The 19,474-nt window shown below is 37.2% G+C and overlaps 1 protein-coding gene across 1 annotated transcript in view; it reads right to left on the bottom strand.

Moving 5' to 3' along the window:
- The window catches only part of NAALADL2 (N-acetylated alpha-linked acidic dipeptidase like 2), a 489,848-nt gene that overhangs the window by 217,087 nt on the left and 253,287 nt on the right, over window positions 1-19,474 (bottom strand). The window contains exon 4 of the mRNA XM_074878173.1: window positions 15,301-15,571. Within this exon, the coding sequence (XP_074734274.1) occupies window positions 15,301-15,571 (271 nt within the window). The remainder of the gene's footprint in view (window positions 1-15,300; window positions 15,572-19,474) is intronic.

The raw sequence follows: 19,474 nt of genomic DNA, 5'->3' as shown, positions 1-19,474 counted from the left end.
CTGTACGGGCCTACTACAGTCCCCTCTTTCATTCAAGTCAATGCCCTTTATTTGTCTGTCAACATTCAGCTACTATTTTCAGGTTGTTCACAAAATAAAGGTAACAGAAACATCCAATGCATGATCAATCACAAGTAAATAACCTTCAACTAGTCATCCCGTCTAAAGTAAAAACTCCAAAATATATTTGCAAATACTATCTGAGAAGACGTCAGTCTGCAATCAGGACACGAGGCTAGCTTTAATTAAACACTTCACGATGTTATTTGCACAGCTCTGAAATTGGGGCTGAAGGCAGCGTTCAGCAGAGCATTAAAGTAAACTCAAGCTGGCTGTAGATCAAAGCTGGACATCAAGAAACGCAAAGAAAGCTGCAAACATAAAACTAGCTCTTCTCTAAAATTAGACAAAAGGAAGAAAGGAAAGGGGAGATAACAGAGTTGTGCCCAAGTATGCTAAATCATTTGTTGCTGTAAACTCTGCTACGCTTTCTGACAGGAGCCACTGCTCCCATTTCAGCCAAAAGCATCCCTCTGATAATCAGGGAACCACAGCTGTCTCCCTGCGATTGCTACCACCCAAGCCTTCTTTGCTGCCCAAAATAGCAAGCCTGAGACAAAATAAACAGCCATACCCATCTTTTGTATATTTATTGTATTTCTATAGACATGTTAATATTCTAAGTTATCTTTCAAAATTTGTCCTTCACTTGGTTCTAGGCAAAAATAGGGAGAGTGAGAGACCTTCTGTGTTTGTAGGTTTTGTGGCATGCATCTGATGACTGTCTCTAGGTCAACTGAAGTGCTGAAGGTCGAACTAAGAAGCTAATGTGCCTAACTATTGATTTCTTTCACAGTAATGGCACTTGGTATGAGTAGATTCAGTCAGTCTGTTCCTTTGTGGTTAGGACTCACTGAAGCCCAGTGCAAGGGCAGTAAGCTTTATCTTCTCTTTTATGTTACTAGGTTCAGCATTACCAGAGGAGGAAAAGATCTGAGAAAGCATGACCAAAGGTGTAAGTCAGCATTTAGTAAAATAAAGACAAGTCAGACACAAGACAAAAACAAATCAAGAAACAATTTGATGTAGAATTTGGGAGATTTTTACGTGGAGAGTTCTTAGGGTTTTTTTTCCATAAGAAAGAATAATTTGTTATAGAGCTGCTTTTGCTATAAAACAAAATTTCCTTTATTTAGAACTCCGTTTTCATGCAAACTCTATACTCCATTGTTTACAGTAATTTCAAAATGACACTATCTTTGAAATCCCGTGGTGAGTTTTACTCTATTTTCTTTATGAAAAATTTGGTATAGGGCCTCAAAATCCAAGCATGTCGTCTTCTGGTAGCAAATATTACTTACAATGGTTTGTGTGTCCTATGACACTTGGCCATTCCCAAACTGTCTGGGAAATCTTGTCAATAAATTTGGGGTAATTACACAGAAATGCCTCTGCGATATCCTGTGAATGACTAAACTGTATATTTGACAGTAAATTCTCTTACCTTATGGCCCAAATTTGGACACTACTTATCCAGACTCTATTTCTAGTAGCACAGGATTTCCTATCCTTGAGCTTCTTTTATGCCTTCTTAGAAAAATTGAATGAGGAAAATAATCTTATGCCTTGAAAAATAATAACCTAATGTATTTATAAAAAACTGTGTGAGGCAAGCCAAAGAGAGATGATTTGTGCAATTTGAATTTCAACACGCTGAGCCCAGAAAAGCAAATCATTACATATCTGGATTAACTGAAGGTGATTTTGCTCCGTTACAATACTAAGAGATGCACCTAACCAACAATGTCTGGGCAGATTTAAATCACAGAACTCCAAGTATTGCTCCACATAGCAAGATACGTGTGTGTGTGTGGTCATTAACTAACTCGGTGGCCATTAAGTAACTAGTGGTTTTTACCTACAAGCAGTCCTCTTCGAACAGACTCACAACATCTTTTCTTCATGGTTGTTAGCACCTTACCCTAGAAGTTTTCTTTTTTTACTTCAATATTCCTACTCAAATAATAAAATTCCAGAGTAATTCAATATGACTCACAGTGTCAGCTTACAGTCAAATAGGATTCTTTGTGTCTAGTTTTTATTACATAAAATTGCACACTACATTACAGTGACAGCTAAAACTGTAATTTGTATCAAAACAGGAAGAAAAAAGACATCCCTTAACCTCAGTTTGATAAAGTTTGGCCTTGCAGACCAAATTCAGTCACAGACATATTTTATATACTCTCTCTCCCTCCTCGTCCTATCTGTCCAGCTAACACAGCTCCATTCCAGGCAGGGCTCTACTGAAGCTTCTCCTACAGGTTGCTTTTGCTGTTCTGGTATCATTTTTAGAAAGACACTAAGGTTTAACTTGTTTGCTTTTTACAGCAGGTTTTTTTTCCTACCAACTCCCAGGGCGACTGAATTAAGATCGAAGTCTTTTTACAGCCTACAGAAAAGGACCTCTTCCCTGTTTTATGGTTACAGGGCCCCAGATAAATCTGAGCTGACATAGCTCAGTTCCCTGTTGATAATGCTCATCCTGTAGACTCCTCCCTCTATATCTATTTTCAACTTTATTTTTCCTTATTTTAATTCACTCATACCTTCCCACCGCCCTCTGTCCCAAATCACACTCTTCAAGTTTCCCTTTAGCAGAAGCCAAAACTAATACTTGAATATAACTTCTTAATCCATGATATCCAGCAAAATATCCAAACAACAAATCTTTATTTTTCATCTTTTCTAATCAGATTTAAATGCAAACCTAGTTTTTCAAATATTCTGAAATGAAACGTTCTTATTTTCAGTCATATTAAATTGATACTTAGTTATTTTAAAATCTCTAAGAACATTGCTTTGGTTATAAAACACTGAAGGACACGATATCATTTGACACCTAAAGCCCTATCAGAAATTTTATTATTTCAAACTTTCATTAAGCAGTGCTGATTATTTTTCACCTCACTAGTGACAAAATTTTAAATTCTAATGATTCTTTCTTATATGTGTTTAATATTATTTATATCCCCTTCTTTATAAGAATTAACTGCAAAGATATTTAGTATCATTAGTCCACAAAGCATAAAGTCACATTGATCATACTTTCCTAAAAAGAAACAGTAATCTGTATTTGCCAGCCTACTTGGTTTAGCTTATGCAGGAGTAATTATTCACACAAATATACATTTACAAATCACACAGACTAAGGATAAACTAAACAGAATTGTTCAGCGGTGATGTGACATCTTAAAAAATAAATCATAAGCTACATATCTATAGAGTAAATTATAATGACGTGATTTAAACGTGGCTTTAAAATATTCGGTGAAATGGCTTTATGTCAGAATCCAGTCTCATTATGTCAGAAGTCAACAAATTCTCAAGGACAGATTGCAATGAGGTGGAGTTTTTATTGGCTACTCTCAAACATGAAGAATGAAAGCAAACCATCCAGAGGCTGCAGACTGTCCTCCTTCAACGGCCTTTTCATCATATATCAAATAAAAACCAGGCATTTCCTCCTATAGTAGCTACAACCGTTGAGTGTTTAGAGAAGATGCTTGCACCTTACAGATGGTGCCTAGAAGCACTTTATATACAAATAGGTTCTGCAGGCTGCAGCAGAACCTGCCAGCTAGAGAGCTATTGTAGGGAAGGATCCAACCCTACTGGGCAGGATAGGCTACCAAATGGCACTGGGCACACTCCCCTTCGTCTGCTTGTAGGCTCAACGTCAAAAACAGTGAAACATGAGTTTGCACCTACACATCCAGAGAGCGAAAGTAATCCCCTGTCTGAAATGACAGGTCATAAGAACAGTGTCCTGTGAATGCAAACACACTCTATCAAAGACAAAATGTTTGTCAACTGCAGTGAAATGTTACATGGAAGTGTTTTTGAATCTAAGTAAAATTTAAATATTTCATTTTATAATAATTTGATATTTTAATTTCCTAGAGAGTATTGTTTCAACTTTGTTCAATTGTTTCATTTTTAGACAGTCTGGCTGTGTCAAAGGAAAAGTATCTAGCAAGTAGCCTTACAATTTTTCAGGTTTCCAATTTTTGCCATGATTCAGAACACATTTTGAAATGGCATTATTTTCATAGGGTAAGAAGTCTGTTTCTCAAACAACTCTCATACTAGTGCATGCATAGTGTACTGAACTACATAGACTATCTGTATTTCTATGCACACTTGCTATACAAACACGTAAGACATATGTTGTTACTACAAATACATAGATACATAAAAATAAAACAGACAGCTACCACCTCAAGAATGCAGATAATCACGCATATGTACAAGAGGAGGTCATCCACTGCATCAAGAGAACACTTGAACTTTCAGAAATGTCAATGAGAACTCTATTTTTCAGAGTATAATAAATGCTCTTTCAAAGAGTACTTATAGCCCTTGCTTGGCCAAACATCATGCACTTGAACATAATCAGAGAGATGCCCAGCCACATAGTGCTGTAAACACAAATCTGAGCGTTAAAGCATCATTTTATCAAACCCAGAGAAGCAAACACGCAGTTATGAAAAGGAAAATGACATCTTTCCTATCTCATATGAATTCTGTTGGTTTGAGCCATTACACGGATGTATAGGTCTCTAAATTACATCCATAGAAAAAAGACTGGGGAAAAATATGTTTTAAAATTACGAATACATTCAGATGACAGGGAATATATTTGAGTGAAAAATTCAAGCTGCCCAAATGATTGACCAAGACAAATATGAAGACAGTCGTATGCGAGAACAGCATAGCTCTATGTGATTAAACAAGTATATACTTCCATTTTTCAATCACCTAACATTGTGGAAAGCAGACTTATCTTGCAAGAAACATGTAGCCTGTGATTCAGGTATCATACGTAACAAAATTGTACCAGGAAGAAAACCCAGTTCTTTGTTGTCTCAGGTTTTCCAATTTTGTTTTTAAAAATGCACTTGATATGTCAGAACTGGCATTTGGTCATTAAATGGGATACTGTATTCTGCATTGCTTAGTCATCTAAAGGTTTTTATATGGCAGCACCATTTATCTTTTTGTTCAGAAATAGCTAATTTTTAAAATTTTTATTAGTAACAGTAAGGATTAAATGGGATTTCAGGATAGGTCCCTGTCAGGGATCCTTGCTATAGCATAATTAACAGCTCACTTTTATCCTAAGTCTTTCCAAAAGTTACAATGAAGGTTTTGCTGAATTGTACCCAACTTTTACACAGACATTTTGAGCATTCATCTCCACTAAGTGTTGGCAGAAACACTATGGAGAATTTGTGAACTTGGTTCCCATGCTCTCAGCTGGATGGAAAATCCTGGAGAAAAAGAGGAAACTTCATGCAAAGGACAAACGGCTCCTGTTTAGGAAAGGGCCCAGTAAACCCTTCACCTTGTACAGCAGCATCCCGTTAAAAGAAAAGCTGGAAAAACTTTCACATTATCTAAAACATATCAGAAAGTCTGAAGAGATTCTGGAATCTGGAGGAAGGACTAATCTGACCTGACATCATATAACCAATTTCACTGGTTAAAGCAAAAGCTTCACCATCACTGCAGCCCACCTGGAGCTGGATATGAACAGAGCTTCCCTCATCTTCCTCACAGCCTGGAATCTGGGTCAGACTCTTTTACAGCACTAGAGAAGTACTCAGTGTTATTGCAGCAATAGTACTTTATGGCCCTGTTTTCGATAAAAGCAGTTAGGGACATTATTACAGAACTATCGGTTACTATAGAAATCTGTACTCAATTCTTTCTCTTCACCTGTTATGATCCCTTCTGCCCAGGATGTTGAACAATCAACAAAAAGAAACTAGAAACAGAGAGCTCAGTATATGCTCTCATAAATTCTGATTCATCCACAAATTTCCCTAAGGGTCCATCTTCCAACATCAAGTGGTCCCTTTCCTGAATTTTAACAAATACAAGAGACTAAATTCAGTAGACAAAGAATGCACAATAGTCATCATTAAAAATATTCACTAGTTGTACCATCTACTGAAGAGGTTCCCTCTGTATTTTTTTTTTTTTTGTCTTTTCATTTTTGGTACCACTTTACAAGCACTATACATCATGAAGAAGTTATCTTCATTGTCTGCAAAGAAAATTGAAAAATTGTGGAAGTTTATTTCAGGCAGAGCAACTCTATAGGCATTACAACAACAGCAAGATCATCAGGGAAAGATGTGAACTGAAAGTCAGTCTTACCCATCACAACCTGAACCTAACACTCTCCATACTAATACCATTTTTCATTTTAGAATTTTAGTTTGTGTCATTGCATGTTCATAATGTTTTCTTTTAGCCTTAAGATATAAAAGTTTTATAGGTAATAGGACAACATGGACAAAGACATGAGAAAATTTTTTGGAATAAAGATTTTGCTTAGAAGAATGATGCAGTAATTCTTTCACCAGTAACACAATTTCCTGCTTCTCATTCTACTTCATCCTCTAAAATACTCCCCAAGTACGGATCCTGCCTGGCAAACACTGACCTGCAGTAGGAGGAACATCTCTCCTGGATGACAATGCAGCAGGAGCTTTCTTGCATATTTAAGCAGCTTTGCTCTCTAGTAGTTGAAGCCATTGCCAGACCTCTTCTATCCTTATTCACCTCTGTCTGCCCCTCAAAGACATCACTGTGAAACAGTGAATCTTACAGGAGACAAGACTACCTCTATATGGTAACATAATTCAGTGGAAGGAAGATAAATTCCTTGAAGCATCTTCTTTCTCACATACACCTACTCCTGGGCCAGTCACAAGGTGGTGATTGATTAGTCACCTTCTCTTTGAACTGCAGAGCACAGGAACATAAGAAATAATTATGAGAATCAAACTGATATATCTCACAATTAATTCACATTAAGGGCCTCTTAATGAATGAGATAAACACAGTAACTAATATTCATTACATGAGATTTATTTGTATTTAGTGGACGAGATGGCACATCAGGCAGAAAAAAATAGGAATGCCTAATTCTAGAAAAAGGGAAAACCAATGTATTATGAGCTTTGTCTAGTTTGAACAGATTTTTTTATTACTTATAAGCAGGTGCTTCTCCCCTGAGATTGCAACTGGTAGGCACAGTCAGAAATGCTGTATTTCCAACCAGTTTAAAAGTGAAATTCTGAACAAAAGCTTTTTCTCAGGACATTTTAGTCCAGGCAGTGAACAGGCTCTGGCATTTTGACAGTTCACATACACACCCAATGCACTTCTGCCAACTGCACCTGGATACCAAACTTAGATTTGTCCACCGTTAGTAACTGTTTTGGGTTGGTTTTTGTTTTGGTTTTGGTTTTTTTTAAATTCTTTTTTCCATTTTTAAGAACTCAGTTGTTCCATATTTTCTCAACCAGATGTATCACAGCTGCACATTTTTTCATCCTGCTCTGAAGGGTTTCAAAAGATGTTTACTTCAAAGGGTTTTCTCAGAGATAGGTCTTCTTCGCTTTTTGGTCTTTTTCACTGTTAAGGCTCTGCGTCCAGGCTTATAGCATTCCTCAAAGCAGTCTCTAGAGAAGTACATCCTTTGGTCTTTTATACCAAAATTCTTCAACAAAGAAGTCAGACAAGCCACTAGAATCTGTCCTCACCAAATTATGCAATTAATGGCAGCTTTATCCTCAACTAGATTAGATTACATTTAAAACCTGTCATGTATGCTGGTTTTTTTTAGAACTTATTTCCACTCTTTCAAAGCGGTCACCTTAGAAGACTATATTTGGACTTCATATTACCACTTCCTAACACCAGCATTATTCAGATTTTTTTTCTCTATTTTTAAAAAATAATGAAGTGCAGTATGTCAGAAAAATGATTTTTTTCTTTTTAAAAAAAATAATTTAATTACAGTAATTCTAACCCATATTCTTATGGATGACCACCTGATTATTGAGACTGTCAGGGTCAGAATCTGATGTCCACGCTCCCAGGTACAGGATGTAAAGGCATGATAAAATATAATATGCCTCCAACTACAGGTGCTTTAGTATTGCTAATGTTCCTCAAAAGGTTTTAGGACTTGCTTCTCCCCCTCAAAAATAAAATTAAAAAAAAATGAGAACAAGCAATAGTTTCATCAATATTGTGTTTTACAGTCACTCATAACTACCACAAAGCTGAGCAGCATTTTAATCAGTTCTTTATTGTTTATGCACGAAACTACTTTTTTTAAAAAAAAAAAAAACAATTAAGTTATATAAGTAGTTTTAGGGACAATAATTGAGCATTATATAAATACAAAAATGCTTTGTTATTGTTCTCATATCAGTTGTAGTTGTTTCTTATGTCATTTTTCTCATCTTGGCAATTTTTTAAAAGCTGATAATACTTGCTTTATAGTCTCTGTTGGAGGAAATTTTTGCTTTTGTTTTCAGTGTAAACAAGATCCCCTCAAGGATTTTTTAAACATTTAAAATACTGGAGAAATTTAAAAGAAAAAAATCCCTAAACCCCAAACGAAACAGCTCACAGCAGAAGCAGCTTTTTACTTGGAATTCCTCCTCTGAGGAGGATATTGTCTTTCCAAACTTAAACAGAACACAGATATGTTGTTGGTATGTTCATATTTACTAAGAAGATGTAAAAGAAATTACAGGGAGCTGGTAAGATAGCACTACCTAAACAAAATGTGCCTTGTGATTTGGCAGAAAGATTTCCACTTGACTTGGAGTACCTTTGATTTCAGGTTTGCATCAAACACCGTTAACAAAAAGTGGGCTTGAAAGAAGAGTAACTGGGTAGGTATCAACCCAGGAATCTACTGAACTGCACAGGTGATTGCAACTTGCTGGGTCTAAAATATACAATAAAATAATTCAAGAGAAAAATATTTCCTGGAGATCCAAGCATTTACAGAAGTTACTTCCACTTGTACTCTCTCACAGTGACTACTAACAGACAAAATTCAAGTCTGGTTAAAAATGATGTAATTCTCATAGATTTCAATAGGAATTTTACTTGCACTAAAACCTGAATAAAGTACCAAATCCATTTCCCAAGTCATCATTGTTTGTACTCTCTAGTTTCTACAATGCAATTGGAATATAAATAATGTTTATGGTATAACGTCGCTCCCTGTCAAATACTGTACGGAGGCCTTACTGAAAAATGCCTTTAGCTGATTATGTGCAGTGGCATGGAAGTGCTCAGTGATCTGTAGATATCAAGATACCTCACCTTTTGCCTTTTTGCATTAAAAAAAATCTCATTTATTATTAATGACTTTATTACTAAAATGTCATAACTAATACTTTATTAATAATACATTAGTACAGTATTGATTCGCAATTATAAAACAGCAAAAGGTTTTGCAGCAGTAGCCATTTGCATCTTCGAAACCCAGCCCTTCAGTGATGCAAAAATCTTGCAGCAATATTAACCAGGCTTTTGGGCATGATGTACTACTATTCTTTTTAGGGAACTGTACAACTTTATGAATGGTTATGTGATATATGCCAGAAAATTGACAGTATGTTCTGCAGGACATCTCTTCAATGATTGTTTTTGTAGCCCTTGACTGCAATTTTAAATTATATAACCTTCACATTGCATTTCACAGCTTTCTATATGTAATTATAATGGAGTGGCAGCTATGCTGTAGTTAATGTTGAATGTTGTTTTCTGTTTAAAGGTCAAGTCTATTCTAAAATCCATATTCTTAGTGAGATTGTCTCGAAAATTTGCTGTGCCTACTTGGTATGCAGAGCAGTGGTCTAAATTATGATTATTTGTGGAAGAGGTTTCTGAGAAACTCTTCTATAAATAGAAGATAAATAAAGCTCCTCTAAAACATCTAAATGTTACAAAAATCGCATGATTCTTCTCATTTGTGTGTATGTGTTATTCAACCTATAGCCCTAACCATCTGCAAACTGATTTCAGTTGCTAGGCATTCATTTTAGCTAGTACATGTCTCTTCAGAGAAGAAATTTTAGAAAATGTTAATAAAGATAATAATGAACTGAATCGGCATGCCTAAAAGAATTTAATGCACACATGTATCAAGATTCCCTCTAGCTTGATATTTTGCACCGATGTGCCATCAAAAATGACTGAAAGACTTAGGGTGAGATGCTGTGATTATTTAATCTAAATTAGACGCACTCTCTGCCTTTGGAATTCAAGATGGGCAAGTGAGCATGCTGCAGAAGGCTCATTTGGAAATTTTGCCTGGAGGTAAAAATAACCTGGGAAGATTTTAAAATTTTCTAAAACCAACCCGCTGACAACAATCTTAATTCAGAAATATTGTTAAGGAAATTACCACTGATTAGCTAGAGGGAAGATAAATGATAATAAGGGTGCACTAATCACATTTCCAGCACAATGAAACCGAATCAGATGAAAGCAATCTGTTGGGTCAAGGACTTCCTGGTGCATTGTCCCTCCAGAGGAACTTGTAACCTTTTGGTGCAGCGCTAGAAACAGAGAGCGCTGCAAGTACTGCAAGGTAACAGTGCTGCAGTACTGTACAGACCGAGTAGAGAGGGGAGGGGGGCTGCAGGGCACATAAGTGGGGAGCATGCAACGAGTGGGAAAGATTAGAAGTACAGGCGGTAGAGAAGACAACAACTCCCATCTTCCTGCAGAGGAAAGGACCTGGGAAAGAAGGGGATGGATGGGGAGAGGGAGACAGTTCAGCACACCCATGAGAAAATGGGGTATCTGATAAGAAGTGAGCAAGCCCCCCCACCTTGTGAAAGAGGATCTCACAGCAATCAGTCCTGCTTCCCTTATTCCATCTTGCCGAGATTAAAGAATGGTGGGAAGATCACTGAGTAAGCTTAACAGATGGGTTTGTACTTCTCATATTGCTTCAGGTTGCATTAATCTCTGCGGTGGATTCTCATTTAGCTGAGAAATGTCAGCAAAACAAAGGAACCAGAGCAAACTGATACGCTATCAACAGATTTAGAGAATCTCTTCTGCATATTGTAGATAGAGGCAGTCAGCATTCCCACTTGTCTGTTCCCTGAAGCTTCTCCAAAACTAATCAAAGATATCACTGGCTAAGTTGGGAGTATAAATGCCTAAAATCAGCAGACACTTCAAATGGAGAAACGGGTAGAATCAGTCAGGGAACGTGGACGATGGCAGGGAAGTGAGGTGACGTAGCAGAGGAGTCCAAGCAGTCAGTACAAAGGAGACATAGTCAGGTGTTGAGAGAACTGCCTTGGAGACAGGCATGATTCATTTCTGCCCATGAAACCATCAAGCCCCTGCCTGCATATGCATTCCTATTTCAAAAACATGCCAGTTACTTCTAGTTTTCTTGCATCCTCTGACAGTTCCTGAACCAACACAGTCCTTTCAGTGTACAAGGTCCAGAAAACAAAAGTGATGTTTTGCTGGGCTTGCTGAGAGCGTCTGTGACGAAAAAAAGAAAGGACGGAGGACCAGCAAAGGAACCAACAGGGATTTGGTGCATTCAGCAGTCAGATATTCCTGAAGAGGCAGAGAAGCATAGTGTAGCATGAGACAACGCCATGGAACAGAGGACACTAAGTATCTCTGTTTAAATGAGAGTTAGGATTGCCAGAAGGTCCTTAACACTTCCATAAAGCAAAGAGTGAATAAATCTAAGGTGAAAGGAAGGTGAGGGAAAATTCAGGTCACACAAACATATTTTCAAAATATCAGGGAATATAAAGTAAATACAATCATCATTTTGCCTTAATTAATCTGTCCTTGAATGTTGTCCCAACATGCCAACCATTACATCTGCTAAGATTTTCTTTTTACAGTTGCTAAAGAAACAGTGAACAGAGCAGATGAACACTGTGACACTAGAACTGAACACCTGTTTCTTCCTGAAGTTCACTGTGCTCTGTGGGCTTGCTTTAAACCAACCGCCCAGATGAGCCGAGTGCCACCCAGCCTTCTGCTGCGCTTCCAGACAAGACGTTTCCTTACTTACACTTCACTGCACTCGGGGGATCACCTCCGTGTGTCTTAGCAGATGGGCTACAATATGCATCTACACTGACACTACCTACCAACATGGTACTGAAAGGAGGATGCCGGATCTCTGGGGGTTAACACACACCTCGGCTCTTGCTGATGGCTCCCCAGGTCCCCCCTCCACCTCTCTGCTGGTGACAGCACACACAGCTGCAGCTCTCAGGTCGCTGCGCACCATCAAGCCAGGGAGCAGCACATTCAGATTCACCACACTACACTCACTCAGAGACTGGCTAGATACTGTTTGACAACGCATTTTCTTTTAATGCATAAGTTTGATGCAATGTAATTTCCCTTTATGTATGTACTCTGTTGGCCAGAGTGGCTTTCCTGTTTTCATCACGCAGACAAAAGGTTTAAACTCTATAAAAGGTGGCTGATATTTAAGTTTTAATAAAAATATATTTCAGATGTCGTTCTTTCCTTAGACTGACCTAGTCTACAATACATTATTTACATAACTGCTGTAATATCTATTTCAAAACCAACTAGACAGCCCTCTCCAGAACTGTAGGCTGCCCTGCCTGTCACCGTGATGGGTAAACAGTGACACCTTTTCAGGGCCCGATGAAATATAGAGAAGTACTAAAGTGCACCATCCATCACAATGGCACTAAGTAGGTTTTTGAAGTAGATTTCCGATCACAAATGCTCACATTTTTACTCACAAATGCTGTTTAGACTGTTACCAGAAAGCACAAATTGGATGGCTCATATACAGCAGCCATATGATGAATGGACATGACAGGTGGTCAAAGAAAATTAGTCTTGCTATTCTACAAATAACCTTGTCAACATGAAAGTAGAGATGTAGCTCTGCTGGTAGCCAGACTGCAATAACTTAATGGTTTTATTTGCTCAAACCTCTAGCAAACCGAATAGACAAATGAGATACAATGAAGCAGCAGCATCAAAGCAGTATTAGCAATTCAACCTGATTATGTGACACACAATATAAATTTTCTACTAAGGATGTGTCACATTTGAAAGAAAATTATTCAGATTATGAGTAGCTGTTACAAGAATACCTTTTCACAGGAAAACCCTCATGATTTTGCAATCACAACAAGATATTCAAAATATGCGACTTGTTGTTCCACTGCAAGCAATCAAGTCACCCTCTGATGGCTGAACCCAGCAACAGCCACCACCTGCTACTCCTCATTTAAAGTTTTTCTACTGCCATTAGTTTAAATAGTAGACATTACTGTGTAGGATTGAAAGTCAGCAAGGTTAGATCACTACCAACTTATCTGTAGCCTAAACAAATAGGGAAATTTCCCTTTTAGGCAAAACACTAGATCTAAGGATACTTCAGGCAGACTTTTTGAAGAATAAAAGAAAACGTCTGAAGTTCTGTGAGGGTGGTAGGCATCTCAAAGAACTGACTCTAAAATTGTGCACTGAGAGTCATTCTTTGGCTCAAGTACAAGCTTCAAATTTTGCCAAAGACAAGGTCCAACACCAGTGATGGGTACAACACAGCATGTGTGGTCCTCATTTCTGCAGAACTCAGAGAAAACTGCCCTGAAACAGAACTTAAAGTGGTACGTGTGTTGCTGCTTATAAAATCAATGATTTTTCCCAGAACATTGGATTTCCTTTATTCTGATGAATGTGTTAGCAACACATTGATTTTCATTAAATAAAATCTCAAAGGCCACAACTGTACTTTTATCTCATTACAGTTACTCTTATTAAGTTACAATAAGAAAATAATATTACATATTGAGTTTCTAAGTGATAAATGAGAGAAGCCAAACCCATTCATTAGTACTTTTTACTTGTCCATGGAAAAGTTCAAGCACACATCATGCAGGTTAGGACCTACCCTTGCCTACTTCATTTTACTTCTTAACAACAAACTTTAATTTGAAGTTGTTGGGTTGATAGAGCCCCAGAACAGAGGCTGTATGGAGATAATGACCATGAGACTCAATACGGAAAGTAGGCTTGTAAGGCACACAAAAACAGGAGATGGAGAGAAGTCTCTCTCACAAATGGGAACAAGAACTCTATTCCTTCTCCTCTCTGGAATAAATCCCTTGGACTAAAAAGCTTCAGTACGTTTAAGAAAGAGAAGCTGAAGCTTGTGAACTTCAGGATGAGAAACTTAACGATCTGACTTTCTAGCAGCCCTCATACTTCCTACAGTCCAAAACTCAAAATTATATTAATAGTGAATAAAATGGGTTAGTTAGCATCATGCAACTTTCCCCATTTTGACTCAAGATTTCCACATTGCATTACATGTTATCAATAAACATTCTGGGCAAACACTGTCATAAACGAAGGGAAAATACACAACAGCCGAATTTTACTGTTAGATATTCAGTAACTGATATGCTATAAATATTAAGATAATCACAAAGTATAAAGGTATTTGGAAGGTATCCTCCAAACCCAAAGCAATTCACAATCTGTTCCTGTATAGTCTATTACTGTTCTGTCATGAAAACAAACATATCTTTTAAGCAATAAAGAAACCAAGATGCAAAAACCCCTGCATCATTGGAATAACATACAATATTTTAAAAAGGAGAAAGACAACAGTAGTGCAGTTAGCAGTGAAATGGCTATTTTTGTATTTCAGAAATATTTATTGAAATTTATACTATCCCAGCTAGGGAAGTAAACAGAAATGATGACCCCTTTGTGCACCCCCAATATATCTGGAAAGCAAATATAGGAAGGCAGCCAGTGAAGACAGTAAAAGAGGATAAAACAAGATAATCCAAGATCTTATTTCACTTGGCAAGTAACAAATCCCAATAGGCAGGATCTTTTCACTGACAAAACTTCCTCACAAAAGCTACAGTAGGATAAAACTACAAATCGGGGTTTTCAAGAGAAAGCAGCAGATGTGTCAACTGAGTTGCCATAGAAGAAAGTATGTGAGATCCACGACCATAATTCAGGAGCTCCAGGTATTAGCCCAACACTCCCACCAGTCTCACCACAGAAAACCGCATCTTACCCTTCCTACAGGCATCCCTCAAACCAGTAGCACTTATACATCAACAGGATAAAATATAGCTCTAGACATAGCTTTCAGATTTTTACACCCAAGCAAAAGATGTCAATTCATAAACTCAGATACTTAAAAAAAAAAAAAAAAGAAACCATACGAAGCATTCAGGTCTGACTAATTTTTAAGTTTGAATTGAGATGGGATGCATTATATTTTGCCTAAATATGTTTATTCTAAGGCTGGGCATGTCACCATGTGTACTTTGCCAGCCAAGTTCAACAAAAGCTGATGTTTTCTAACTCTATTTCATCACAAATGACAGAGACAAATGGTCATATTACCTCAAGAGTCCCTTTGGCAGAGTAAGCTGCATACGAGTACAGGAGGTCTTGGCTATGAAGCGTTTTGGTCTCTCTGTCGCACTGTTGTCCACTAGGATAAAAGCATTCACCGCTGTTTTTCAGAGTTATTGTGTTTGAAGAAGAGCCCGGTAGGTCAAGCAAAACAGAGTAATTTACCAGCTGGACATCTTCAAGGCCTTGGGAACTCCACTGAACCAGAATTTTCATTGCAATGTCTACATCATCTTCTCTAGGGAACTGCAGCAAATCTCTGGAATAAAACACACAAGTAAACACAGTTTTAGTTTATTTTCCAGCAAGACACCTGTGCCTTAGTATGCATCAGTCCATAGTTTTATTCATAATGTATCATCAAACATGCAAGAATAACAATCACCCTTCACTTTTTTACAAATACTTTCTTACCAATTACAAGATAAAAGCAACTGCTTTTTGGGAAATAAAAATAAGAAAAAACAGTACTTAGAGGAAACATATCACACTGAAACAAAGAATCCTACAAAAATTATCACACTAATTGTTTCAAAATTAATCTCTCTGGTGCTGATCAAGTTTCTGATATAGCATCAATTTAACCAGCCATGAATATGAAGAACACAATCTGAGGTAATATTTCAGGGACTTCGGGGGGGGTATGATGCTGAAAATTAGTTGTAATTATATGTTTGGCTTAAACTCGTCAAATAAAGCAAATCTGCTAAACAGAATGGAACTGTTCCCCAAATATTGTGTTAGCTGTCAAAGTTTTCCTCAGATTTTCTACCTGCACTGAAATATTACCTGAGCCAACAGCTTGGCAAACATATGACACAAGCCTGGAAAGTATTTTGGCAGGATCCACCAGATGAGCCAGCTGAGAGTTCAGATGGGTTAGTCTGGGCTAGTATCACTGGGTTTGCATCACCATTCAACACCTGCTACCGATGGGCCATAGGACGAAAATGGTAATGGCACTGAAGGACCACCGTCCTCCCCAGCAAATGCCAAAAGATACTAGATATATAGAGTATTTTAAAGATAACATCAGAGGACAGACGTGCTGAAGGGACAACTAAAGGCTTTCCCAACTTACGTAAGCAAGCACTTATGTAGGCAAAGCAGGGCAGAAATAAAAAGCACCATTATTCAAATAAATAGCACTATCCAAATGTAGTACAAAAAGCTTATGGAATTTTTGCTGAACATTGTGAGGATTTTCTTTTTTGTGCGTGTGGTGTGTTTTTTGGTGTTTTTTTTTTTTTTTTTTCATCTCTGAAGCTCTCGGGACCGAGAAACAAGACTAAGGATCACAGAGGTATTGATTTCCAAGCACAGAGATACTGACACTGCCTGAAACTCTTGTTCACACCTTCTCTTCACAAAGAGGCCAATTATATTTAGATGCTTTAGGGTCTTTAACAGAACCTCAAAAAATACCCTGGCTGTCTCGCACAAATTGAAAGCAATGGTTGAATAATGCATAGCCTATTTAAAACCATTACCACAAGTGATAGATGTTTGAGAAGTGCTGGGTAGGCACCCCCACACTATTTGGCGCCCAGCTGCGAGGCTGCGGGCTGGGCTGCTCCCAGCTGAAGGAACCAGTGCCGCTTCCATCAGGGTCTGCACTAACCCCAGGGGGAACTTCAGCAAGGAAAGCTTATGACAGAAAGCAAGCACAAAGACTCCCTTCTCCACCCCAGCAAAACTATCTTGTGGTTCAACAGACCTTCAAAAAACTTCATTTACTGTCTAGATAACGTGAAATCCCTAAAAAGGCAAAAAGTGAAGTTACAACACCTCTTATATGCTAGAAATAGCTCAAGAATGGTATAGTACATTCAAATGTTAATGCCCACCATCACATTAGACGGGTGAAATAATTATTTCAACATCCAAAGTATTTTAAAAAATATACCAAAATTGTCTGTTTAAAGAAATATGTTGTCTCTCAGACTGCATTGGCAACAGCAAGGTTATTCACATAAAAAGTTCAAAATCTCTACAAGAACACTGGACTTATTTTGAAGACCTCAGAGATCCTGTCAGGAGGAATAACTCTCTTGCAGATTTAATCTTTTTAAATTATCTAAAATAAGTCTTCAAGCAGTCTACACAAAACAGACAAGTTAATCCAATATGTAGTATATTACAAGTTTCCAATTTCATCTCCTGTGCCTGCTAATGTAATGACATAAACTTGGGCAGTGAAGAAATACAGAAAGTTGTTTGATTAACACAATCATTAACAGAATATCTGCATTTCCCTCAGGTGGTAGAAACATTAATAGAGTAAATAATTGAAGAAACTTATCTCAGGCCCATAAGGTTATGGCACATTGCAACAAGGAGTGTTCAGTTTCAATAAAAGGAATTAAGCATTAAAAGAAGAAGATACAATAAGCAAATTGCTCCCTTAGTAATAGAAGTAAAGTTACTTTCTACTTCATAATTAAATAAGCATGTCTTTGAAACTTTTGTGACAACATATCTGATTAAGTTACAGAAATGAGCAGACTCGCTATTTACTCCATAATGTCTTTACAGCATGTTAAAATCAAATTGCAAATTATGAACACACGTTATATAATAATAAATCGGCATATATTAGACTACTTGGATAAGTCTTATGAACATCACCAGCAAGATTTTTTTTTTTTTCTGATTTCTTACAATCACTGAATTACACTTCTCTCTGATATAATTCTACTGACTGCATGGACTTAAAGTCAGACGTAATTTAATCCATCAGTTCTATTACATACTAGTTGGATAACAAGTATAACATACAAATATAGTATTACTTAAACCTGACCAAATTCAGAAAAGTATAAAGTTTGGCAGTTCAGCCTGGAAAAACCCCAACACTTCACATGCACTTCATGGTCCTTTTCTACAAATTGTCAATTAACTTGCTTCCTAAAACTTCCAGGGCACTGAGATTCACAGTAGTAAGATTTAAGCACTGGAAAGAAACAGGCCCTGGGGATGATCATGTTTCTCACTTTCACAAGTGGCTGCGTAGTCAGTAGGAATCAATAGCAATGCGATTGCCATTTCCCATTTACAATAGTGCCTTTAATAATGTCAGCCAAATTTTTGATTCCCTTACTCACATTAAAAAGATACTTTATTCAGCTACTTGTTCAGACTCAGTCAATGGGAATAACCACAAAGCTAACGGGCACATCTCAGTTGCTGTAAATCCACTTCAATTTATTGAAGTGGAGCCACCAAAGGCTTAAAGATTTGGTCTCAGGTTAGAACCAATGTTAATAAATATAACAATAACAGTCTGAATAATACTGTGCCTTTATCGGATGCTCTCAAAGTGATTTCCACAAGTTACTTGCCTTTACTTTCTAATATAGATCAGATATTGAACTAATATACACAGAACAGGACATAAACTTGTTTCATGAGTATTCTGCTGCATCTCAAATATGTTTGGTTGCTAAAGTGGAAAAAAAACAGACAAAATTGCACTTCAAACTCAGAAAGCATACCCTACTTCACTTGAACAAGGTAAAGTTTTCCCACTTTGATATGATGACAAAATCAAGAAAATGTTTATGAAGACACATTCTTAGATTTCCTGTGTAAACAAGAAGTCTTAAGACGTATTTTACTGCCTGATCAGCTGAATACCCTAGCCAGCGAAGAACAGCAGACCGTGACTGTTGAAGGTTCAAAGTTCTAAAGCTAGGAAAATAATTTGAAATAAGACAAAAATACATCTGTAATAAAGCAAGGCTTTCTGCAGCCTCTGCAGCTTCATGAGACCAATCTTTAACAAAGGATTATAAAAGATAAATGAACACACACAAAATACAGAAATTAAATTTTCAAATTGGTAACCATGGGGAACATGGAGCTGCAGCAGCTTAATGGAAAGTCATCTGCTGCAACAGCACTTTTTTTGACATAGCCTGCGAAAGGAAAGAACGAGGTATTTCAAATAAGCCAGCTGCTCATTGCCAGTGATACACCGAGACACTGTGAAACACCACTCAAATGATACTGAAAAATTACAATAGGTCACTAACAATCAAAAGATGGACTAATTTAACTGTTTAATAAAATTCCTTATCAGACAGTCGTATTAAACTGCTACAACCCTCAACAAAGCAAATCTAAGACTGCAGTAGGATTCTACAGATTTATTCTTAAAAAT

The sequence above is a fragment of the Strix uralensis genome, chromosome 9, assembly GCF_047716275.1.
Source record: "Strix uralensis isolate ZFMK-TIS-50842 chromosome 9, bStrUra1, whole genome shotgun sequence".
NCBI classification, from domain to species: Eukaryota; Metazoa; Chordata; class Aves; order Strigiformes; family Strigidae; genus Strix; species Strix uralensis.
This window is presented reverse-complemented; position numbering and strand designations above follow the sequence as displayed.